This window comes from Chaetomium tenue (genome assembly GCF_020726465.1).
Source record: "Chaetomium tenue strain MPI-SDFR-AT-0079 chromosome Unknown F5144scaffold_2, whole genome shotgun sequence".
In the NCBI taxonomy this organism is placed as follows: Eukaryota; Fungi; Ascomycota; class Sordariomycetes; order Sordariales; family Chaetomiaceae; genus Chaetomium; species Chaetomium tenue.
The window spans coordinates 3,889,911-3,908,211 of NW_027117330.1; the positions used below are offsets into that span (position 1 = coordinate 3,889,911).

Sequence of the window (18,301 nt, forward strand, 5' to 3'; positions counted from 1 at the left end):
CTCCTAGCCTGTATCCCGCTCGCCGGTCCCAGTCCCGCTAACCCGCCGTCCGACCCGAAAACCCGGCCCATAGTCATTCAGTCATTATTAGATCCGTCCCTTTTCCCAAGTCTGAAGGTGCACAGAAAGGAGAAGACATAAAGACATAGGAAATAAAAAAGAATAAGAGGGAAAAAAAAAAAAAAAAAGGTAGAAGCAAAGTCCCGCACGCCACATGTATTGAATCCATGGTCCACTTCCAGTCCGCCCAAACGCGCCGCCAGAGACTCGTTGTGGTCTTGTTCCACTTGTTGTATTTGACTTTGATTTGATGCAATCCAGCCCGTGTCCAATGTGGTTCGCCGGAAAAAAGAGAGAGCGTGAGAAAAAGAAGTAAAAAAGAGGTCGAGAATATTAAGTACAAGTGTGATTATTATGTCACAGGAGGATGGTGTTGTATAGTAGGTGTTTGGGTATCAAAGCGGGGAGATTTGTGTGTTTCTTCATCGTCGAGGGCGAGTTCAGTGTGGGAGGGGGGTTGGGTATTTGCCCCTCACTGCGCGGCGGCGGCAACCGGCGGCTCGGGGTACTCGAGCATCTGCTTGAGCTGCTCCTCGGTCGGGTCGTCCGAGATCCACGGCCCCTTCTCCTCGTCGGTGGCGCCGAGGAAGCCCTCGGCGCGCTTGAGCGTCTGCATGTCGAGGTCGGTGACGTACGACTTGCCGTCCTGGAGCTTGATGCGCACCTCCTGCTCCGTCGACAGCATCATGTCGTCCTTGGCCAGGCGGCGCTGCCCGTCAAAGACGGCCATGACCCGCTTCTTCATGGTCATCTGGCCCTTGTCGAACCCCCACGAGGAAGGGTAGTCGCGCCTGTTCTTGCGGCCGCGAGTCTTGGGGTTCTGGAGGGGCACGCCGCCGCGCGAGTGGGTGAGGCCGCGCGACTTTTGCACGCCGTTGATGGGGTTGCCGCCCTTGGTCCGCCTCGGCGAGGAGAGTGACCCCTTGCCGCCGCGGCCGCCCTTGAGCTCGTCGTCGTACTCGTCCTCGTCCATGTTCTCGTCGTCCTCGTCGGCATCGTCGGTGGTGGTCATGGTGGTGGTCGGGAGGTGGTTTTTCTCGAGCGTGTTGTGCACGTCCCGGTCGTTCTCGACCTCGGCCAGCCGCTGGGCGTTGATGGCCTCGGCGGGGTCCTCCTGCTGCACGATGCGCAGCACGCAGTCGTCCAGATGCTCGTAGAAGTCCTGGGCGTTGCTGAAGGTCTGCGAGCATGTCGAGCACTTGCCGGTGGCGTCGGGCGCGTACCCGGTAAGCTTCGCACTGCCGTTGCTGGCGCCCGCCGCCTTCTTCCGGCTGTTGGGCGGGGTCTGCTCGACGCCGTGCACGGCTGTCAAGTGCCTCTTGAACACGTCGGCCCGGTTGAACGACTTCTCGGCCGCGGAACCGGAGCCCGGGCAGAAGCCGCACACCATGGTGCCTTTGTAGTGGGTGAGGGTATGGCGGTTCTTGTCATACCTGTTGTGGGGGCGCACAGTTAGGATACCGGAGTCTGAAATGCAACTTTTGGCGGGGTAATTGGAAAAACTCACTTCCTCGCAAAGCCCTTGACGTGGTACTCGCAGGTCGTAATGGGGCACTTCTCGGGCCGCTCGGTTTGATGCGTAAGCATGTGCGCCTTGAGGTCCTTGAAGGCCTTGCCGCAGTCTGGGTGGGGGCATCGCTGCTTCTCCCTCGACTCGTCGCCGCTGAAGGGCTGCTCGCCGGAGAAGTTGGACTGGTACGACACGAGGCTGCCGCGGCGTTGGGGGTCGACGGGGGGCTGGAACGGGGAGTAGGGCTGGTAATTACTATTATGCATAAATGGAGAGGTGCTGCCGGGCCGGAGCTGGGGCGACGCGGAAACCGAGAGGGCGGGCGAGGTGGGGTAGCCGGAGTTGGGCGGCGCCGGGTAGGACGGTTCATACGGCATCGCCATGGGCCTGACGTCTGGGTGGATGAGAGAGGGATCTGCGCGAACGGGGATCATGTCAGCAAAACAGGGCCGTGCGGTGGGGTTTCGCGTGGCGACAAGAGGAAACCAACAAGATTCAAGAGGAGGAACGAAATGGCCGCTAGACTGAGAAAAGAAAGAAGAGACCAAGCGAGAACTGGGCGCGTTGCGGGGCGCCGGGGAACCGCAACCCACGGGCGGGCTGCTCCAGGCGGAGCGAGACGAGAAAGACGAAGAGGAAGAAGAGGCAGCAGAAGTGGTGGGCGGCGTCAGGAGGAGACCTGAAGTCACCACGGAAGACGCCGGCGTGGATGCCAGGGATGACGCAGCAGCAGCAGCAGCAGCAGCAGTAGCAGCAGACACAGACATGGAAGCCTGCCGCGCCAGGCGTGTGTCGAGGGCCAGGCCGGGACTGGAGGGTGATGATTTGAGGGGGACAATAGTGGATCCAGAATGGCCAGAATGGCAAGAAACAGAGGGAGAAATGGAGCCACGAGGGGCCCGGGCGTGCTGCTGCCCGCCGTGGTTGGGCGGGCGCGGAGAGAGACAAGAAGAAGACCTAGGGACCTGTGACAACTCACCGACAAATCCTGGCGCTTTGCTGGCCGGGAAGTCGTAGGGAGGAGGGTTGAAGGCCTCAATTGCTCCCGGCGTGAAAGAGTACTCGCCAGGGAAATAATCGGCCTGGTCGACGATGCTCGGGGTTACCCCGAGTCCGTGTGGTGCCGAGGCCCACTCAGGAATTGGCGCCATGTGCCCGTGGCTTGACAGCGGTGAGCCCATGTTGGATGATGAGGCGCTCGCGATGCTCAGGTCCGAAGCGGGCCCGCGCACCGCGTCGCTGTCGTCCGGGTACGTGCCCGGCGATGCCCTCCCGCTGCTGTACATGTATGGTGCCTCGGCGTACACGGCGCCGTTCTCGTACCCCATCGTTGTCGGGTATTCGTGCGCGGACCGTGGGTAGGCGCTATATGGCTCGGGCGAGAGACCAAGGTCCATCGTTGTTGAGTAGTGGGGTGGCTCTGGGTAGCTCATGTTGTTGTAGTCTTCGTTGTCGAAGTGGCTGAGGGTGGCCATGTGCGCGACAACAGGTTTTGGTGGGACAGGGGGCGGCCTCGCTGGCGCTCTCTTCGTGAGAGATTTCGAGAAAGCCGCAACCTCAGGCTGAGGACAAGCAGGCGTGTCAGTCACGGCCTCTCACACAGCGCACCAGCTCGCTGTTAACTAACCTTCCCACATGCGCATGCCAAGTTGCAGTTGTTGGAGTTGGTGAGGGTTTCGTCCGTTCGGGGAGAGCACCGTGCCTTGTGGTGGCCGGCGGGGCGTTGTTCAGACGGTGGCCAACTTTATGGGTCGCGAGTGCCGGTCTAAGCCTTTAAAGACCTGTTCTTCAGCTCGTCGTTTATGTTTCGTAAAGCTCCCCAAGGGGTGCTCTAGCGTTGTGGTGGTGTGGATAGCTTGATCGACCCGGAGGAAGAGTGGAACTCGAGAGTCCTGTGCTGTGTAAGTCCTTGCTGCGACTGTCTGGCGCGGTAGGTATGCAAGGGGTCTTGGTTGTTGGTGGTGTTTGATGCAAGGCGAGAGTGTGTGAGACGAACGGACCAGTTTGGGGGGGGTGAGGTTTCTAAATAGCCCCAGCGACCATCTCGTCGGCCGGGCCCTGGTGGAGGACGATCTCCAGTCCCCCCCCCCTCTCCCAGTAGGGCTCCCGGTCCAGCGAGGCTCAGTGCAGACATTGCATGCGCGGGCGGGTACAGGGGGGGAGGAGGCGGTACAGGGATACCTGGATACCACTTGGGTGACATGGGGCTGCGTTTGGGCTCGGGTGACAGGGGGGTTGGATGTGACCCAGGTACGGAGGTACATTGGTACATTGGCGCCCTCTTGGAAAACGAGGTCCTGCAAGTCCTGCGCCCACTGGCCAGTCCACCACCCGCGGTCCCAGCCTGTGGTTGGCGTGGATGGCCCGACAGGGGTAAGCGACTGGGCGGAGACCTCGAAGGCGGCTTGGGTGTGTGCTTTGTGCTTGACGTGCGGGTGGGCCTCGACTTGGGTCCGCGGGAGCCAGGGAGAGGGAAGAGATGGCCTCGTAGGTATCGAACAAGCGAGACAGCACAGACGACAAGCGGCGGGGATCGATTCGGCACCACGTTAGCCAGCGCCAGACCAGAGGGGGCCAGCCCGCGGCCATCTCTTCCCGCGCGTGTTCAACCACCCACGACTGAAACAATCATGCTCGTCCTGGCCGGGTTTCCTGGCCGGGTACTTTTCCTCCCCCACACGCCTCTCGTCATTTTCTGTTTCTCGGCCCCGCATTATTGGCACCACCAATACACACACAGTATTCGCATGGACATCCTGTTCGCTGCGTCAGTTTCCTTCACAGACCGCCCCCGTGCCATTGTGTACATGTAGGTAGTGATGGAGATGCTGCCGGAGTCAGGGGCTCCTCCCACTTCTGGGGAAAACGGCACATTTCTCCTGGAACCCCTGAAAAATCATACGTTTGGCGTTGTTGTCTTTGCTTCTTCTCCCCGGGTGTTTAAGAGAGCCACTCATCAAGCGCGACCGGGAGGGCCGCAGCAGCCAAGCATCGATTTCCCGATGCAGTCCGCTTGCATCCCGTGTGTGTGTGTCTGTCTGTCTGTCTGCTCCTGCTGTATGTCCCCTAATGAGACGACGAGGGAACGCAAACCCTCGAAATCCACTCGAGCAGGGCCAGAACGAAAAGAAGGGACCTTTCCCCTCTCCCCGCCCGCACACCTCAATCACGGCGACCATCCAGGCTGCCAGGCACCTCCAGCCCCTCCCTCCACCGAGACGGCGGGCATCCACACGACTGACTGCGGCCGGCGTAGGTCGCGAACTAGTTACCGTGTAGGACCTGCGAGAGCCGTTCTCGTCAACCCACCCCTTGCTTCGGAGAAAGCAGCCGATTGTGGTCTGGTGGAGCGCCGCGGTGGGATATTGTGGAGGCTCTGGCGGTGCCGCAGGGACTGTATCTCTGCATCTTGGTTGCATCATGGCATGCCAGATTTCCCGAAAGATATTTTTACTTTTTCAATTTGTGCAGTATTTTGGTTGCTGCGCATTCCCGACCTGCTGGGTGATGATTAAGGCTTCGCTGTGCCCGGTTCCTGGCTTGCCCAACGCACTTGGAGAATTGGGGGCTTTTTTCACCCAGTTGCTGGCTGCAAAGTCGCTGCACTGGCTGCACTCGCTGCAAGTTAGGTTGCTGTAGAGGCCCATGGCGGCCAATGGTGGCCAAGAAGCCGGGAGTCAGGGTGATCACCGTGCAGGTGCACAGCCTTATCCCGGCCCCATTGGGACAACCCTCCCGTCCAGAAAGCAGAACGAAACGGTGTGAATCGTGGCTTGTGGTTTGCATGCGCTCTTTGCATCGATGACCTTTCTTGGCGAAGCTGCATCGCGCACACGCGCTTGCAGTTAAAACTAACTTTGGGCGCTGGGCGCAGTTTCGAATTCGCTGATGGAACATTTCGACTGGATCTGGAAGTTCTGCGTTTAACTCAATTCTTCTTTTGCACGACAGGAAAAAGCAGTTGGTGGACCACAGGGCACAATCGCTTCTTCGTATTTGGTCCAGTCAGTTTGCTGCATCGGTAATGAGTTGGAGAATGGGACCTTGTGCACGTGGGGTTTGCGTTTGCTCCTTCTTCCCTCCCCGCTGTGTGTCCACAGCAAAACCCTTCAAATTTTCGCTGCCGACCGCGGAGTTTGATTGTGGGGTGAGACAGGACCGCGACCCACAGGCATTTTGCGAGAGATTGTTTTGATCCCATCAACCAAGCTTTTTAGTGCGGGATTGAAACCAGGTCAGTTTTTGCTGGCTTCCGTCATCAACCCCAAGAAAAGCATAATGTTGAAATGAGTGCAACAGGGGAGGGAGGCAGGCATAGCTATGTGCATACTGTGTAGGTCACTCGCCTAGGCGTTGAAAAACGTGCGAGTCAGGAACGGTCCCGGGGAGAAACATGCCGTGGTTGGTGATCCCAATTCGTGGGTTGGATTGTTGGTCTGTTCTGTTGGGTTGGTTCATGTTGTTACATGTTTTACGACCTGTTGCTTCCAGGTTGTATATGGGACCGGACCGGTCAATTCTTTCCCGGTGGCACGGTGCTCCCGTCCCGCCCCGGCAGATGTCACGGGCTTCAGCGTTGGTTCCAGTTGCCGCGAGTTTGCCATTCAGGTCCCGCGCGACAGCGGCGTATATCTCGGTAAACGACGTGGACACCAAACAAGAAACGGCATGTATGTAATCTGTGTACCTGTGTGGGGAATGGCTTTGCAGACCACTGGTGTTGCTTCAATGTGCAGGAGGGAGGTATGGAGGGAATAAAGAGAGGCGGTGAGCAAAACTACTATTACGAGTGTCGCCATGCCCTTCCAGAGCTCCATCACTATTCCACACCTATTTTGTTTTCTTGTTGTGTTGAAATCGTCTCAACAACACAAGCGAGCCGGGTCCAAAGCCTTGGAGAAAAGTCAAAACGAGCAAAGTTCCCAACATGATCGGCGCGCGCCAAAGTCGGCTCGATGAAAGAAACCAGATCGGGACTAGTCGTGGCTGAGCCGGCAGATGGGCCCCCGCGCCTCAGTGGTGTCTTTTACGCCCGGTGGGGCACCAGCCCTCCCTCGGCCATCATCCCCGCTGTTTGGTGTGGGGAGAGAGAAAAGGTAAAATCCAAAAAAAGAACGACAGCATCTTCGGGTAGGGGGCGGTGCAACACTACGACCTTGGTCTTGGGACCATGATGAACTGCCACTATGCAACTGATGGGCAACGGCACGTCACTGTTGCATTCGGCCGGGTACAATTCTGTTTCGTCTGAGAATGATGACATCTCTTTTGCGCACCATGCGACTCACCCACGCACTCCCCATCACTCATCGTATCGCATCTCTGATCGGTTGCAGATCAGGGCATTGCTTGGTTCTGACCCTGCAAAATGATTGTTGGCAATTGCGCCAAGCAACAGGGCCCCATGTATCGACCCATCCTTCCGGGTTTGTCACCGTGGACGGTGCGCCCTGAAAATTCCCCTTGTAAACACCGACACGGGGGTGCCATGCGGCCATCCGCAAACTATCAGCGAAAAAAAATAACTGATGTCGTATGCTGTCGTACATTTCCTGCATTATGGTCGCCGATTTGTGCCATGGTGGTATCCCCGAAGGTGCCGAGGACCGATGTTGTGTGCAGGTGTTGCACTGCGAAGCCATTGGCCAGGAGAACGAGGGGTGGTGTCGGACAACGAAGGGTGCAACGAGACATGGCAGTGGAAGTTTGAACCTCGAGGGGTCTACTTCTCTGTGCCGACTTCAGCAGGGTCGCGACAACAGCAGAGTTACACCGTGGTCGGGGAGCCGGGCGAGCGTCACGGGTTGCATTGGCTCTCGAAGGGCGCCGTCGGCTTTGGGGCACAGCAAATACAGACATAGGTAGTGTAGGTCGGGCTTTGAACTTCAACTTGGAGAGCAGAAGCTTCTTACCATCCTTGTCCAACCATCCGGACTATCCATGCCAAGCTTTGTTGCCATCTCGCCTCGCCAGCCACCGCCAGCTCCCAATCGACTGGTTCCGTGGCGGTGGTGGTGGTGATGGTGGTCAGCAAGAGCGGGCGGAACGCAAGCCGGTCAGAACTTGAAAGTGAACACGTCTCGTTTCTGGTCAACCGAGCTGCAAGCCGTCCCTGCAGCAATGGCTTACTCGTCCTGCTGCATTAAAGTCGACACTAAGTTTCGGAGGGTAGGGCCCAGCCCGACGCCATCAAATCCGGCCAGGAGACCGAGACCCACGGGAGGAGGACTTGCACCCAGCCCTACGGGTCCCAGCGGTGTGGTTCGTGTGGGCCGTCCACGCTCCCACGGTCCGCGCTGTTTCCCTCAACTCGTGGCCGGGCTATCACCGCCTCGCCGCTCACTCACACCGTTATGTTGGTTCCTGCTTGGTGAGACATCGGAACTTGACGAAAACTCCGCCACCCCCACAACCATTCATGGTCTGTTCTGGGCCCAAGCCATCTCGTGGACCTTGTGGATGTGGCCCTGGGCGCGCCCAACGGCGTTCACTAGTATGGCGTTCACTAGTCAACCCTAACGAAACCCAAGCTCAACGCGCCCCTTCCCCGAGCGAGCCACCTCGCGAATCTCACCTCGCAAATCTCACCCCACGAAACGTTTGTGGAGGGATTGCACCCCGTAGTTAATTATCTCATCTTCATGCGCTTGGGCGTCCGACCGGTGATTGGCTAGGATGCGGTTTCGCGGTATGCGAGAAAAAGGGGTGAAAGCCCATGATCTCCTTCAAGCGAACCAGATCCAAGGACACGGCAGGTGACCAGAAGGGCAAACTCAGCGGTCGAACATTTCTAGCATAAACCTGCGATATGGGAAACAGTGGTTCACGTTGAGCCGTGAAGTTAAGCGATGCACTGTGCCGCAGATGAAGTTGCTTTGCCGTCGTCGCGACTGCGTGGAACGTCTTAGAAGGGACGGTATGGAATCGAATGCTCATCGAACCGCCAGCCTCGTGGTACTTTGCCGAGATGGGGCGAATGCGCAGATAAGGCGTGGACCGGAACGCGGCGGTGTGGCTCTCATGTTTTCGCGGCAGTCGCGGTCTCTTCGTTGACAATACCTTACTTACCCATGTGCCAAGTACTGTACAGTTATGAGTTATGAAGATTACGTGTATTGATCCGACATCCCAGCTTGGTTGATGGAATAGGGCTGAGCTAATTCATCCTTCCCAAACCGTGAGCTGGCGACGCCACTTCCTGCATTTCCCTTTCAGAATTGGGATACCGAACTCCAGACCAGAAATGCCTCATCGCGTGAGAGCCCCCAGAGCCGCATCTCTAGCCTTCTCTTCGATCCGTGGCTCGGTCAGAGAAAGAAAGGGTTGGGGTCCAGGCTTGCTGCCTGCGTGCCTCAGGCTTAATTGGCAGGTTCTGTCCATTTCCGGCAATCATTGCGACCAGCCGAAACGGGAACAGCGCGATCGGACAATTTCATGATCCACTTGCTTGACACCAGATTGAGCGATTGAGGGGCCGGCTACAATACGAATGGGAAGGCATTCTGAGGAGGATTCCTTCTCCACATTCTGCCCAGACAACACCGCCAATTCCGATTACTTGTACTTTTGCAAACAAGCACCAAAAAGCCAACAGCAAGCCAGCGATCGCAGGGAAAATTCCCACGTGCCACATGTGGGCCGTGCACGGAGTGATATTCCGAAAGAGAGGCCGCCAAGACGGCCTCTCCGAATTAAGCGGATGATGCCGATCCCTTGGCGGAGATCTTTCCCAGCAGTTGGGTCGCGCTAGTGCAAGACCCACGAAGCCGATCTCGCTTGCCTATCACGCTTCGCACGCTTGTTTGTGTTGTTGCCGTTGATCGCACAGTCTTCTCCGCGCGCCCAAAACGCCTCCTCCAACGGGGGGCACTCGCGCTGCCGGCACTGCTGGTGTCGCAAGGTCCGGGTCATGTCTGACCGCAGAAAACGGTCACGACAGTGGCGTCAAGCTAAACAGTCCGGATGCAGGTCCGGATGGTCGGCAAGAACTTCCATCCTTCCCCGGGTTTCGCCGGCCCAAGACACCCGGCTCACTCCCCGGACTTTCTGGAGCCGACTGTGAAGATGTTTGTACATAAAATCGCTCACGGAGCAGTACTGTGTAAGTCACCTGGCTCAGTTCACAGGGGGGCCTCCGGTCCAGAGTCGCATCGAGGAGATGGATCAGCCTCGGCCCAAGTGCGAAAATGGGTGCGAGCTGCGGTTGTTTTGGTTGAAAGCGTCAAGGTTGACAACTCCACAAGTTTCGACGTGGGAGCGCAGGGACCAATGCTTGCGGCTCTGTTCTGAAAGCCGGGAAAGGCTCCCCGTGAGCCGCGGAGGGGCAAGGAACCCAGGCGCTCATCCTCTCTCTGGAAGTGAACTTTCCAGCCACGGCAGGAACCGCGGCTGTGCCACATTTTTTGAAGTGACGAGATGAATCAAGCTTACTAGCTTATTATGGAAATATTAGACGAAAGCCAGGGGTTTTGAGCCAATCTAGCCTGTTACAGTTAATCTTGTCTCGAGCTCTGAAGAGCCTTGGCTCACCAATCAGGAGTTGTAAGCCCGGCTCTCCTCTCCTAACCCTCAGCCCTCACTCATCTTTTGAAGGTAAAAACAACTTGCTTGAGAATGCATCCCACGCCGCGGCATATTTTTAACCATGTCTCCGTGGGGATGTAAAGAATTCTTTTCCACTATGAATAAGCTTGTTTTGAACATACCGTATAGGTTCCCTGCAACAGGCACAGCAAGGTCACTTTGTAATCCCCTGTCGAAATGATCTGATGTCGCAGCGGCCCGGGCACCAGCCGTGCCACACGAGCCCAGACATCGAACCTCATTCATCCCGTTTCGTGACCCGTCCCAAGTTCCATTGATGCGCAGACCAACCCCAGACAACCAGAGTAATAAGTGGCGACATGTAGGCCTAAATTTGGTAAACGCAAGGGTCCGTCGTGAAACCGGACTACCGATGGCTGCTTTGTCTTGTCTTACTGCAATATTCACACGAGACGACGGAGTTCGTTGGATTTGACTCCGGACTCGCTAGTGTGTCGCTCTCCACAGTCTTGAGACCTGGGGTTTGGTGTAGGATCGAGACGGCGACAAGTGGCGTTGCTCGTGCATTTCTGGCAACCGTGGCGGCCCGCCAACTACCCAAAGCAGAAATGAGGTGAGGCCACTTCGCCAGTCACGACCCAAACAGGGCAGAGCTTTCTGCGCCTGCCTGCAAAGCCACTATCTCTGGCGCTACGGCTTTTCGTAACCTATCAACACGTGGGAACTTTGTTTTCCACTAACGTAACTACCCAACGAACGAACTTAGGCTCCCCCGCGTTCTTCGCCTCAAACATGCAACGGCGGAGAACGGTTGAAAGGCTCGGGCCCGTCGGCGATGTGAAGACGCCATCGTGGATCTTTCCAGGGCGCTCCGGGGCGCTCCGGAGCACGCCGGTGAGGGACACACCGCCCGCCACGCCCAATAACACCAATCACACGCCACGTCCATTGCCGACATTGTCGCAGGCCTAGAGTCTCGGGATATGCATGAGGGACGCCAGTCGGTCAAGCCCGAGGACTCCCGAAACGTCAATTACACGCAACTCGTCAAAATCCTAACTAGTGAACTACACTAGAGTGTCGGTGTTCCAGACCACGTTTTTGCAACCTTCAGCACGCGCCTGTCTCATTGCCACCCCCTCAGCAATAGTGACTTAGAGGTACCTTATCTCCAACGACAATTACTGTGGACAGTGCATGTTGCTTTGGTCCACCCGCCAAAAGTCCCCAGCATCAACCTGAGACCTCTTCTACCTTATCCACACCATTTTCATTTCCGTAGCTCGCCAGTGGCAGTCATCCGGAAGGATTCTCACATCTTCGTGTGAATAATCCCCAATCCCCCACCTTCCCTCCGACCCCACCAAATATCAACCCTGTTCAGCATGGAACCTGGCTTGGAGGGTTGTGGAGTGCATGATTCAATTAATTTAATATCTGCGCAGGAACCTCCCGGCCGTGTCACCTTGTCAGATAAGTAATCAACAAGCAAGGACACCGACAAAAAAGCACATCAATCGCTCGCATCGTTGGCATTGCTTGATCAAAAGTTGCTTAACGAGATGAGGTCGCATTCCACATGGCTGTCCCGGCGATCGGAAACCAAATCTGCCAGAGCATGCTCCTGCGACGCCACCATGACCCCCCTCCCGTGTTTGGGAGCTGTCCGGAAGAGGCAGGTCGTAAACTTTGACGAGCTGGGCTTGCAGGCTTGCAGGCTTGCAGGGCCCCGGGTCTCTTGGGTCGTCCCAGCAGAGTGGTTCGGGATCGCCCCCAATGCCGCCCGGCGCCATGGATCGAGAAACTTTCTCCCAACCGCTAGTGAGCCAGAAGCATGCCCTGAGGTTCGTCTGCGATAGCGGAACAAGCTAGTTTTTCAAGGTCGAGGACCCGACAATCTGCAGGTTTCCCCTCCCAACTAGGACGGACACCAGCATGTGCGAACGCGACCCAGGCTGTTCGGGGTCGCTGCAGAGGTACCGTAGCTATCGATACGTCCGTCTCTGCGTAGTATGCAGATATTGACGGGAAGGGGAAATTGCCTGATCAAAAGAGCGAGAATCATAACCCCCCGGCCTGGCCAAGTTGGAAGCGAACCAAGAGAGACAGAGAGACAGGTGGCATCCGGGATGATCACTCCCGCCTTTGCTAACTAACAGACACGTATGTGCTTGGTATGCAGGCCACCTTGCCTGGAAACTCCAACACCGCATCGGCCCCCAACCAGCAAGACGTAAGAAGCAAGGAAGGGAGCAGAGAAGCGAACAAGTCAGACACATGCATGACAACAAGGGAGCTTGAATGAGGCGCGGCGATCCTAGCGCGGCACTCTGTTCCGAGGATCTGGTCCAGCAATCTGCCCGAACTCGCAAGCCACTCGACTTGGCTCACGGTTGAGCCCGTCTCCATCGTACCCGACAGGTTGGGATGGGCTGACTCGCTTGATACTGAGCTTGGGCAATCCTCCGGCGGTGAGGCGTGGTGATGCCTGCGGCATTCCCTTATCATGCTAGGAGGCCAACGATCTCGAACTCCAATAGTGCGTCCGCCGAGTGGCTCTCTGGCCTCTCTGTCTCCCTCGCTCTGGTGAAATGGTCTCCCAGCATGGCCCCGGCCAGGGTGACATCGACTGCCATGCACTCTAACACCGCAACATCATCAAGCAAAAAAGCACGTCGGATAACTCGCGAGAATCCTCCCATATCCCATGCCCAGTCCCCACGCTAGTGGCTCCAATTTGGACCATCTGCGCAAGTTAACTCACGTTATCGTCCCTGTCCTGCCACATGGGAGGAGACCGGGGAGAGGATGCCCCGGCCGCCCTGCTCGTCAATCCGACCTGCGTTGGTGGCTTGGGAAACACACACCACCACCCCCTCCCTCCATCGGAGCGGTCTAGACCGTCCCTCCTCTTCCTCCCCATCCTCATACCACCAAACGCCAAAGGAGCAATCCGACCGATGAGACGTCGCGCGTGCAGCGGACGATAAGAAAAAAAAACCAATAAAAAATCTAGACTGGGCGACGAAAGTTCCACGCCAGAGTCACCACCAAAGCATCACATCCAAATCCCGATGCGCGCATCGTATGCAGGTATCCCGGTATCCCATGTCCCTTCCCATGTCACCCGCTGGGTCGGTCAACCAAGGGCAGGCAGGCGCGCGGTAAATCCCGTCCTCCCGGGGTTGCCTCCCCTCTTCACCCCATGCCAGCCTGCCAGTTGCAACCCTGGGATTTTTCGCATCCGAGGGTGGACGGATGGACGGGGACGGGCGGGCACTGGCGGGCCAGCCCAGACAAAGCCCACTCGCTGGCCAGTGAGCCAGTCAAGAACCCCTGCCTGCCTCGGGGACGTCGCCTGCCGAGATGAAATTTTGCTGCAGGGTGGTCGCCGACCACTTTACGCATTTGCTGCTGCTGGTGTCAACAAGTCAAGCAGTCCCAACACCCAAAGCACGTTTTTTTTTTCCTTTCGTTTTGGTTCTGATTTACGCAGCAAATTCCTTGCGGTAAGATGAGCGACAACACGGGTCAATCGATCTTCCCCCACTTTTATTAGCGGATCCGGGAAAAACTCCGACGGCTCTGATTTGTCGAGGCGCGTTTCGTGATTTCAACTGTTTCCGTGATCATCTTTTGCTTTTTTGTTTGTATCGTCATGCCTTGCTTGACTTCAACCTCAAAGATGTTGGAAAATGGCTTCGGTTAGATCCCTGACCACAGATGTCTTGGATGGCCCCAGACATTTAACACATATTACGTACCTCGGTGAGGAGAAAAATCTTAACTAAAACATTCAGAAACCGTACTATGTACACATGCACCTTGACCAGCCAAAAGGCGCCACCCCCTGAACAATGCGTAGACCATCTCCATAGGTGCCTCACAACATAATATCCACCGTCTTGCCCTGAAACTATGTCCTCCACGCCCGGCGCCAAAGAGGAGATTGAGCGCTTGGCTTCTGGGGATGACTGTTTTTCTGCTTCTTTGCAGTGACCTCCCGACCTGAGTGGATGCTATTTCGGACTCGGGATGCAAGCTGGGCGGTTAATTATCGTGAGCTATCCTTCGAGCAAGCCGTGTAGCCGGGTGACGAGCCGGCGGCAGTAATCGAGACATACAAACTCATGTAAACAGGTTCATGCAAAGAGGCTCATACAGACAGGCTCCATGCAGATAGACCCCTCAACCTTGCACAGTTCAACCACACGTATCCATGAAAGGTTTACGTCTCAGGCATAAGGCAGTATGAACTCCAACCAGCCGACCAATCTCTGCCCCAAGTCGCAATTGATGGGGGAGAGACATGCCAGGGCTACATGTATGCTGTCACATCAAAGGGGACTATACAGCAGAGAAGAACAAACAACCATTGTGAGAACCATTGTAACTATTGCATCATGACATCAATCTCATCCATCTAGCCAACTAGCATCTGCCCTCATTGCCATATGGGTATATCTTACCCCCACGCTCCTCCCCGAGCCCGTGACGGGCAAAACAACATGTCCGTTGGTATTATCCTCCTCTTGCAAAGGCATAGTGCTCTGCGCTCATGCGGCAGACCTACACCTTGGGTTGTGGACGGCAACGACTTGGCTAGGGGGGGGGGGGGCTCGCGTAGGGGCAGTGACAGGTTCCTCTCAGATGTCAATTCACATCATGTTACTTTAGTCACACATGCTGAAGATCAAGCCCCAAACGCCATTCGCCGCCCAGACTCAAACAAGCCAACCGTCCTGTTGAACACCAACCAATGTGAGAACGCCCTGGAAAGAAGTTAAGAAGCACAACGAGATCGCTCTCAGTTAGCCTCGAACTCCTTCTGCAGGTAGACGCAAGACACCATGGCGTGGTCACGCTCGTACGGCTCTGTAGATATCGTTAGTGGACACGCCTAAAACTTAGGGCCATCATGACGGTGAGTACTCACCAAGAGTAAGCTGTTCCTTAGGGAAGAACTTGTCCTCACGGAGTTTCTGGACTTCGCTGGCGAACACCTGCTCAGGGGGTGCTAGGACAGGTCAGCGAGTGTCAAGTCAAGTAGCCTTCATCTGACACTTACCAGTGCTGTCAATGCAGCTAGCCTTGATGGAGATGAGAAGACCACCACCCTGCTTCAGGAACAGCTTCGCGTTGATACCGACAATTCTGGCCTGATCGGGCTGGGCAACATCGGCAAAGACGACGTCGACCATCGGGAGAAGCATACGGTAAGCCATCGGCTTACGAGCGTCCTCAACGATCCTGTTCAAATGTAAGTCATACTGATGCATGCCTAGGCGCCGTGACAGCGTTGCTTACGGGATAACGTTGGTGCGGCGGGTCTATCAAGTTGTTAGTGTTTTGGAGGACAACAATGTATTGCGCATTGGTTGACATACCGCCATGTTGATAAGATCTCTGCCGGAGCGGTGCGAAAATTCAACGGCCTGGGCGCATTGTTAGTGACCGGATGGCAGACAGGAATAACGGCGGCATACATAGACGGCGCCTGTTGGCCCGACAATATCGGCAACGTGGGACACCGAGGTACCGGAGGCGGCACCGAGGTAGAGCACCTTCGAACCGGGCTTCATGTAGATCGTCTCCAGGCCCCCGAGAATACCAGCGGCAAGCTTACTCCGGCTGCTCTATGTCAGTATGTGTTTTATCGTGACGAAGGCGGAGTTGACTGACAAAGGATTCCAGATCTACAAGGCGTTGGTTAGCTCATGCTTCGAATATTCTAGTTGGCCTAGAGCACATGTGATGGTACTTACGCGGTACTCGGTCTTCGTGGCAACGGCATCGTCACCCTTGTTGGCGTTCTCGACAGAGATTCTCTTCTCGCCGTACACCGACTCGCCGGGAACCAGGTTGGTGGTGGCAAGCAGATCTTCCTTTCCACCGCGGGCAACGAAGACGCCCTTGTGACGATGAGGCTCGACGATAACCTTCTTGCCGCCCTTTGCCCCTCCCGGGCCACCACCCCGACCACCACGGCCGCCGCCACGAGGACTAATCCGGAGTATTAGCAAAACTAGACGATTGGCCCGTCGGCAAGAGCACAACATACGCTCCACGGCCACCACGGCCACCACCGCGCCCTCCGGGGCCACCACGACCGCCGCCGAAACCTGGAAAAACTTAGTTAGCAAACGTCTCTTATCCGTGCGCGCGGGGTCACAAGAGTGGCGCGATTGAGGTCGGCGATGCTTAGGAGGGACATAATGAACTGGCACCCCTATGGCAACACATAGGCGTGATAAAGAGATAGTCGCGACTTACCACCACGGCCGCCGCCTCTCGCGCCGCCACGACCACCGCGATCACCACCGCCGCGGAAGCCGCCTCCCCTGCCGCCGCCCCGTCCACCACGGTCGAAACCCATTTTGAATGTTAGGTTGAAAGTGAGGGTATCGAATTGATTCCGATTGTACTCGACGTCGTCGGGTTGATAAAGTGCACCAACAATCCCTGAGGACACAATGGGTGCAGATGCGCGGTCTTGTCGAAGTCGTTCAGGAAGCTTGATGGAGCTGGATGCAAAATTTCCTAAACTTTCAGAAAAAAAAGCGGGGGCCCGTTCTTGGCTCTGGGTCTTCGGTCGGCTGGGGATTTCTCTGGCAATCTGATAGGTCGGTTTCGAGAGGTCTTGGCAGTTGTTTCTCGCTCTATCACATGATAGCATAACTTTGGTGAAAATAAGTTACCAGTCCTAGCAGCTGACCCCGGCCCGGCGCCGTTTTGGGTTGTTGCCTCAGGCATAATTCTTGCCGCACAAGCCAATCAGCCGCAACCCACAGAGCCCTAATCGCGAAAATCGCACTTGCGCCAAAATTTGGAACAACCACCATTCCTGAACTCCAAACTCGGTCGATTCCGCCCTCACGTCGACAAACAGTCAAGATGGTCAGTAACCTTTGAAAATCCGAATCATTCACGGTCGCTCCGAAATCCGATGCACTGGGGAATCTCTCCCGCTCAAATTGCGGGTATTGGAGGGGCCGAATGTTGGATCGAGCTGGGGACGGTCGAGAAACATACAGGACAAGGCTGACCGGTGCATTGGCGATTTCTAGGTTCGGTACGCCGCGACTGAGATTGCGCCCGCGAAGTCGGCTCGCTCCCGCGGGTCGTACCTCCGGGTTTCGTTCAAGAACACCCGCGAGACCGCCCAGGCGATCAACGGCTGGAAGCTCCAGCGCGCCCAGGCTTTCCTCGAGAATGTCTGCGAGAAGAAGGAGGCCGTCCCCATGAGGCGCTACTGCGGCTCGATCGGCCGGACCGCCCAAGGTACGATTTGAGAACACGAACCCCCTCGATATGCCCGGTAATCGATATGGAGTTGGGAAACGGGGCTGCAAAGCCACCTACAACTGGGCGGAGAAGCCATGGCGAGTCGGTTTAGGCATTGAGGGATAGTGCTGACTGTGATGGAAAATAGGCAAGCAGTTTGGTGTCACCCGCGCCCGCTGGCCCGTCAAGTCCGCCGAGTTCCTCCTTGGTCTCCTCAAGAACGCCGAGTCCAACGCCGACGCCAAGGGCCTTGACACCGGCAACCTGATCGTCAAGCACATCCAGGTCAACCAGGCTCCCAAGCAGCGCCGCCGCACATACCGCGCCCACGGTCGCGTACGTCCTCCGATGTCCCAGCATGCATTTTTGCGAAATCCGAAAGACTAACGTCTTGCACAGATCAACCCCTACATGTCGAACCCTTGCCACATCGAGTTGATCCTCACCGAGGCCGAGGAGGCGATCCAGAAGTCGGAGGCTGTTGTTCGTGATGAGCACCTTACCTCGAGGCAGCGCGGTGTCCGCGTCCGCCGGGCTATCACCGCTGCTTAAGTCGGGGGCTGTTAGTTGATGGGGACACGGGGGATCTTTTTGACTGGGCTTGACTTTCTTCCGGAACGGTGTACGCGAGCATGGCATTTTTTCGGGTCAAGGCTACGATTCCACAAAAAAGGAGTCGGTCACGAACACTCAATAAAGAAGCATTGAGGACCATAATGGTGCACGCGGAGCCGGTTGGGGATACATGGGCGCTAAACCGAATATCATTGCTTTGACTCGACTGCCGCCGCTACGCGCCGCTTCGATGATAGAGGAAGATATGCCATTCTAGTCAGTCCAGCCTCGAGTTTGTGCTGGTGAATTGTTCTCTAGGCCAATATGTATGAAGAATTGCCCGCCTAG

General features: G+C 56.5%; 3 protein-coding genes across 3 annotated transcripts; 1 reads left to right on the top strand and 2 right to left on the bottom strand.

Moving 5' to 3' along the window:
- Window positions 1-171: 171 nt before the first annotated feature.
- On the bottom strand, window positions 172-3,370 carry F5144DRAFT_563574 (uncharacterized protein). The gene is made up of 2 exons (XM_066788383.1): window positions 1,568-3,370; window positions 172-1,493 (listed from the first exon to the last, which is right to left on the bottom strand). The coding sequence occupies exons 1-2, from the start codon at window positions 3,043-3,045 to the stop codon at window positions 533-535; spliced, it is 2,439 nt and encodes an 812-aa protein (XP_066646991.1). The 5' UTR covers window positions 3,046-3,370; the 3' UTR covers window positions 172-532.
- Window positions 3,371-14,426: 11,056 nt separating this feature from the next.
- F5144DRAFT_527877 (Fibrillarin-domain-containing protein) lies at window positions 14,427-16,642 on the bottom strand. Its single transcript, XM_066786864.1, has 10 exons — window positions 16,388-16,642; window positions 16,176-16,236; window positions 15,880-16,117; window positions 15,797-15,810; window positions 15,601-15,745; window positions 15,502-15,549; window positions 15,422-15,444; window positions 15,183-15,364; window positions 15,051-15,131; window positions 14,427-14,989 (listed from the first exon to the last, which is right to left on the bottom strand). Exons 1-10 carry the CDS (start codon window positions 16,488-16,490, stop codon window positions 14,922-14,924), a joined length of 963 nt encoding a protein of 320 aa, XP_066646992.1. The 5' UTR covers window positions 16,491-16,642; the 3' UTR covers window positions 14,427-14,921.
- A 366-nt stretch (window positions 16,643-17,008) lies between these two features.
- F5144DRAFT_545486 (60S ribosomal protein uL22) lies at window positions 17,009-17,950 on the top strand (the record flags this gene model as incomplete). Its single annotated transcript, XM_066787369.1, has 4 exons — window positions 17,009-17,011; window positions 17,182-17,395; window positions 17,547-17,734; window positions 17,798-17,950. 4 exons carry the CDS (start codon window positions 17,009-17,011, stop codon window positions 17,948-17,950), a joined length of 558 nt encoding a protein of 185 aa, XP_066646993.1.
- Window positions 17,951-18,301: the final 351 nt, after the last annotated feature.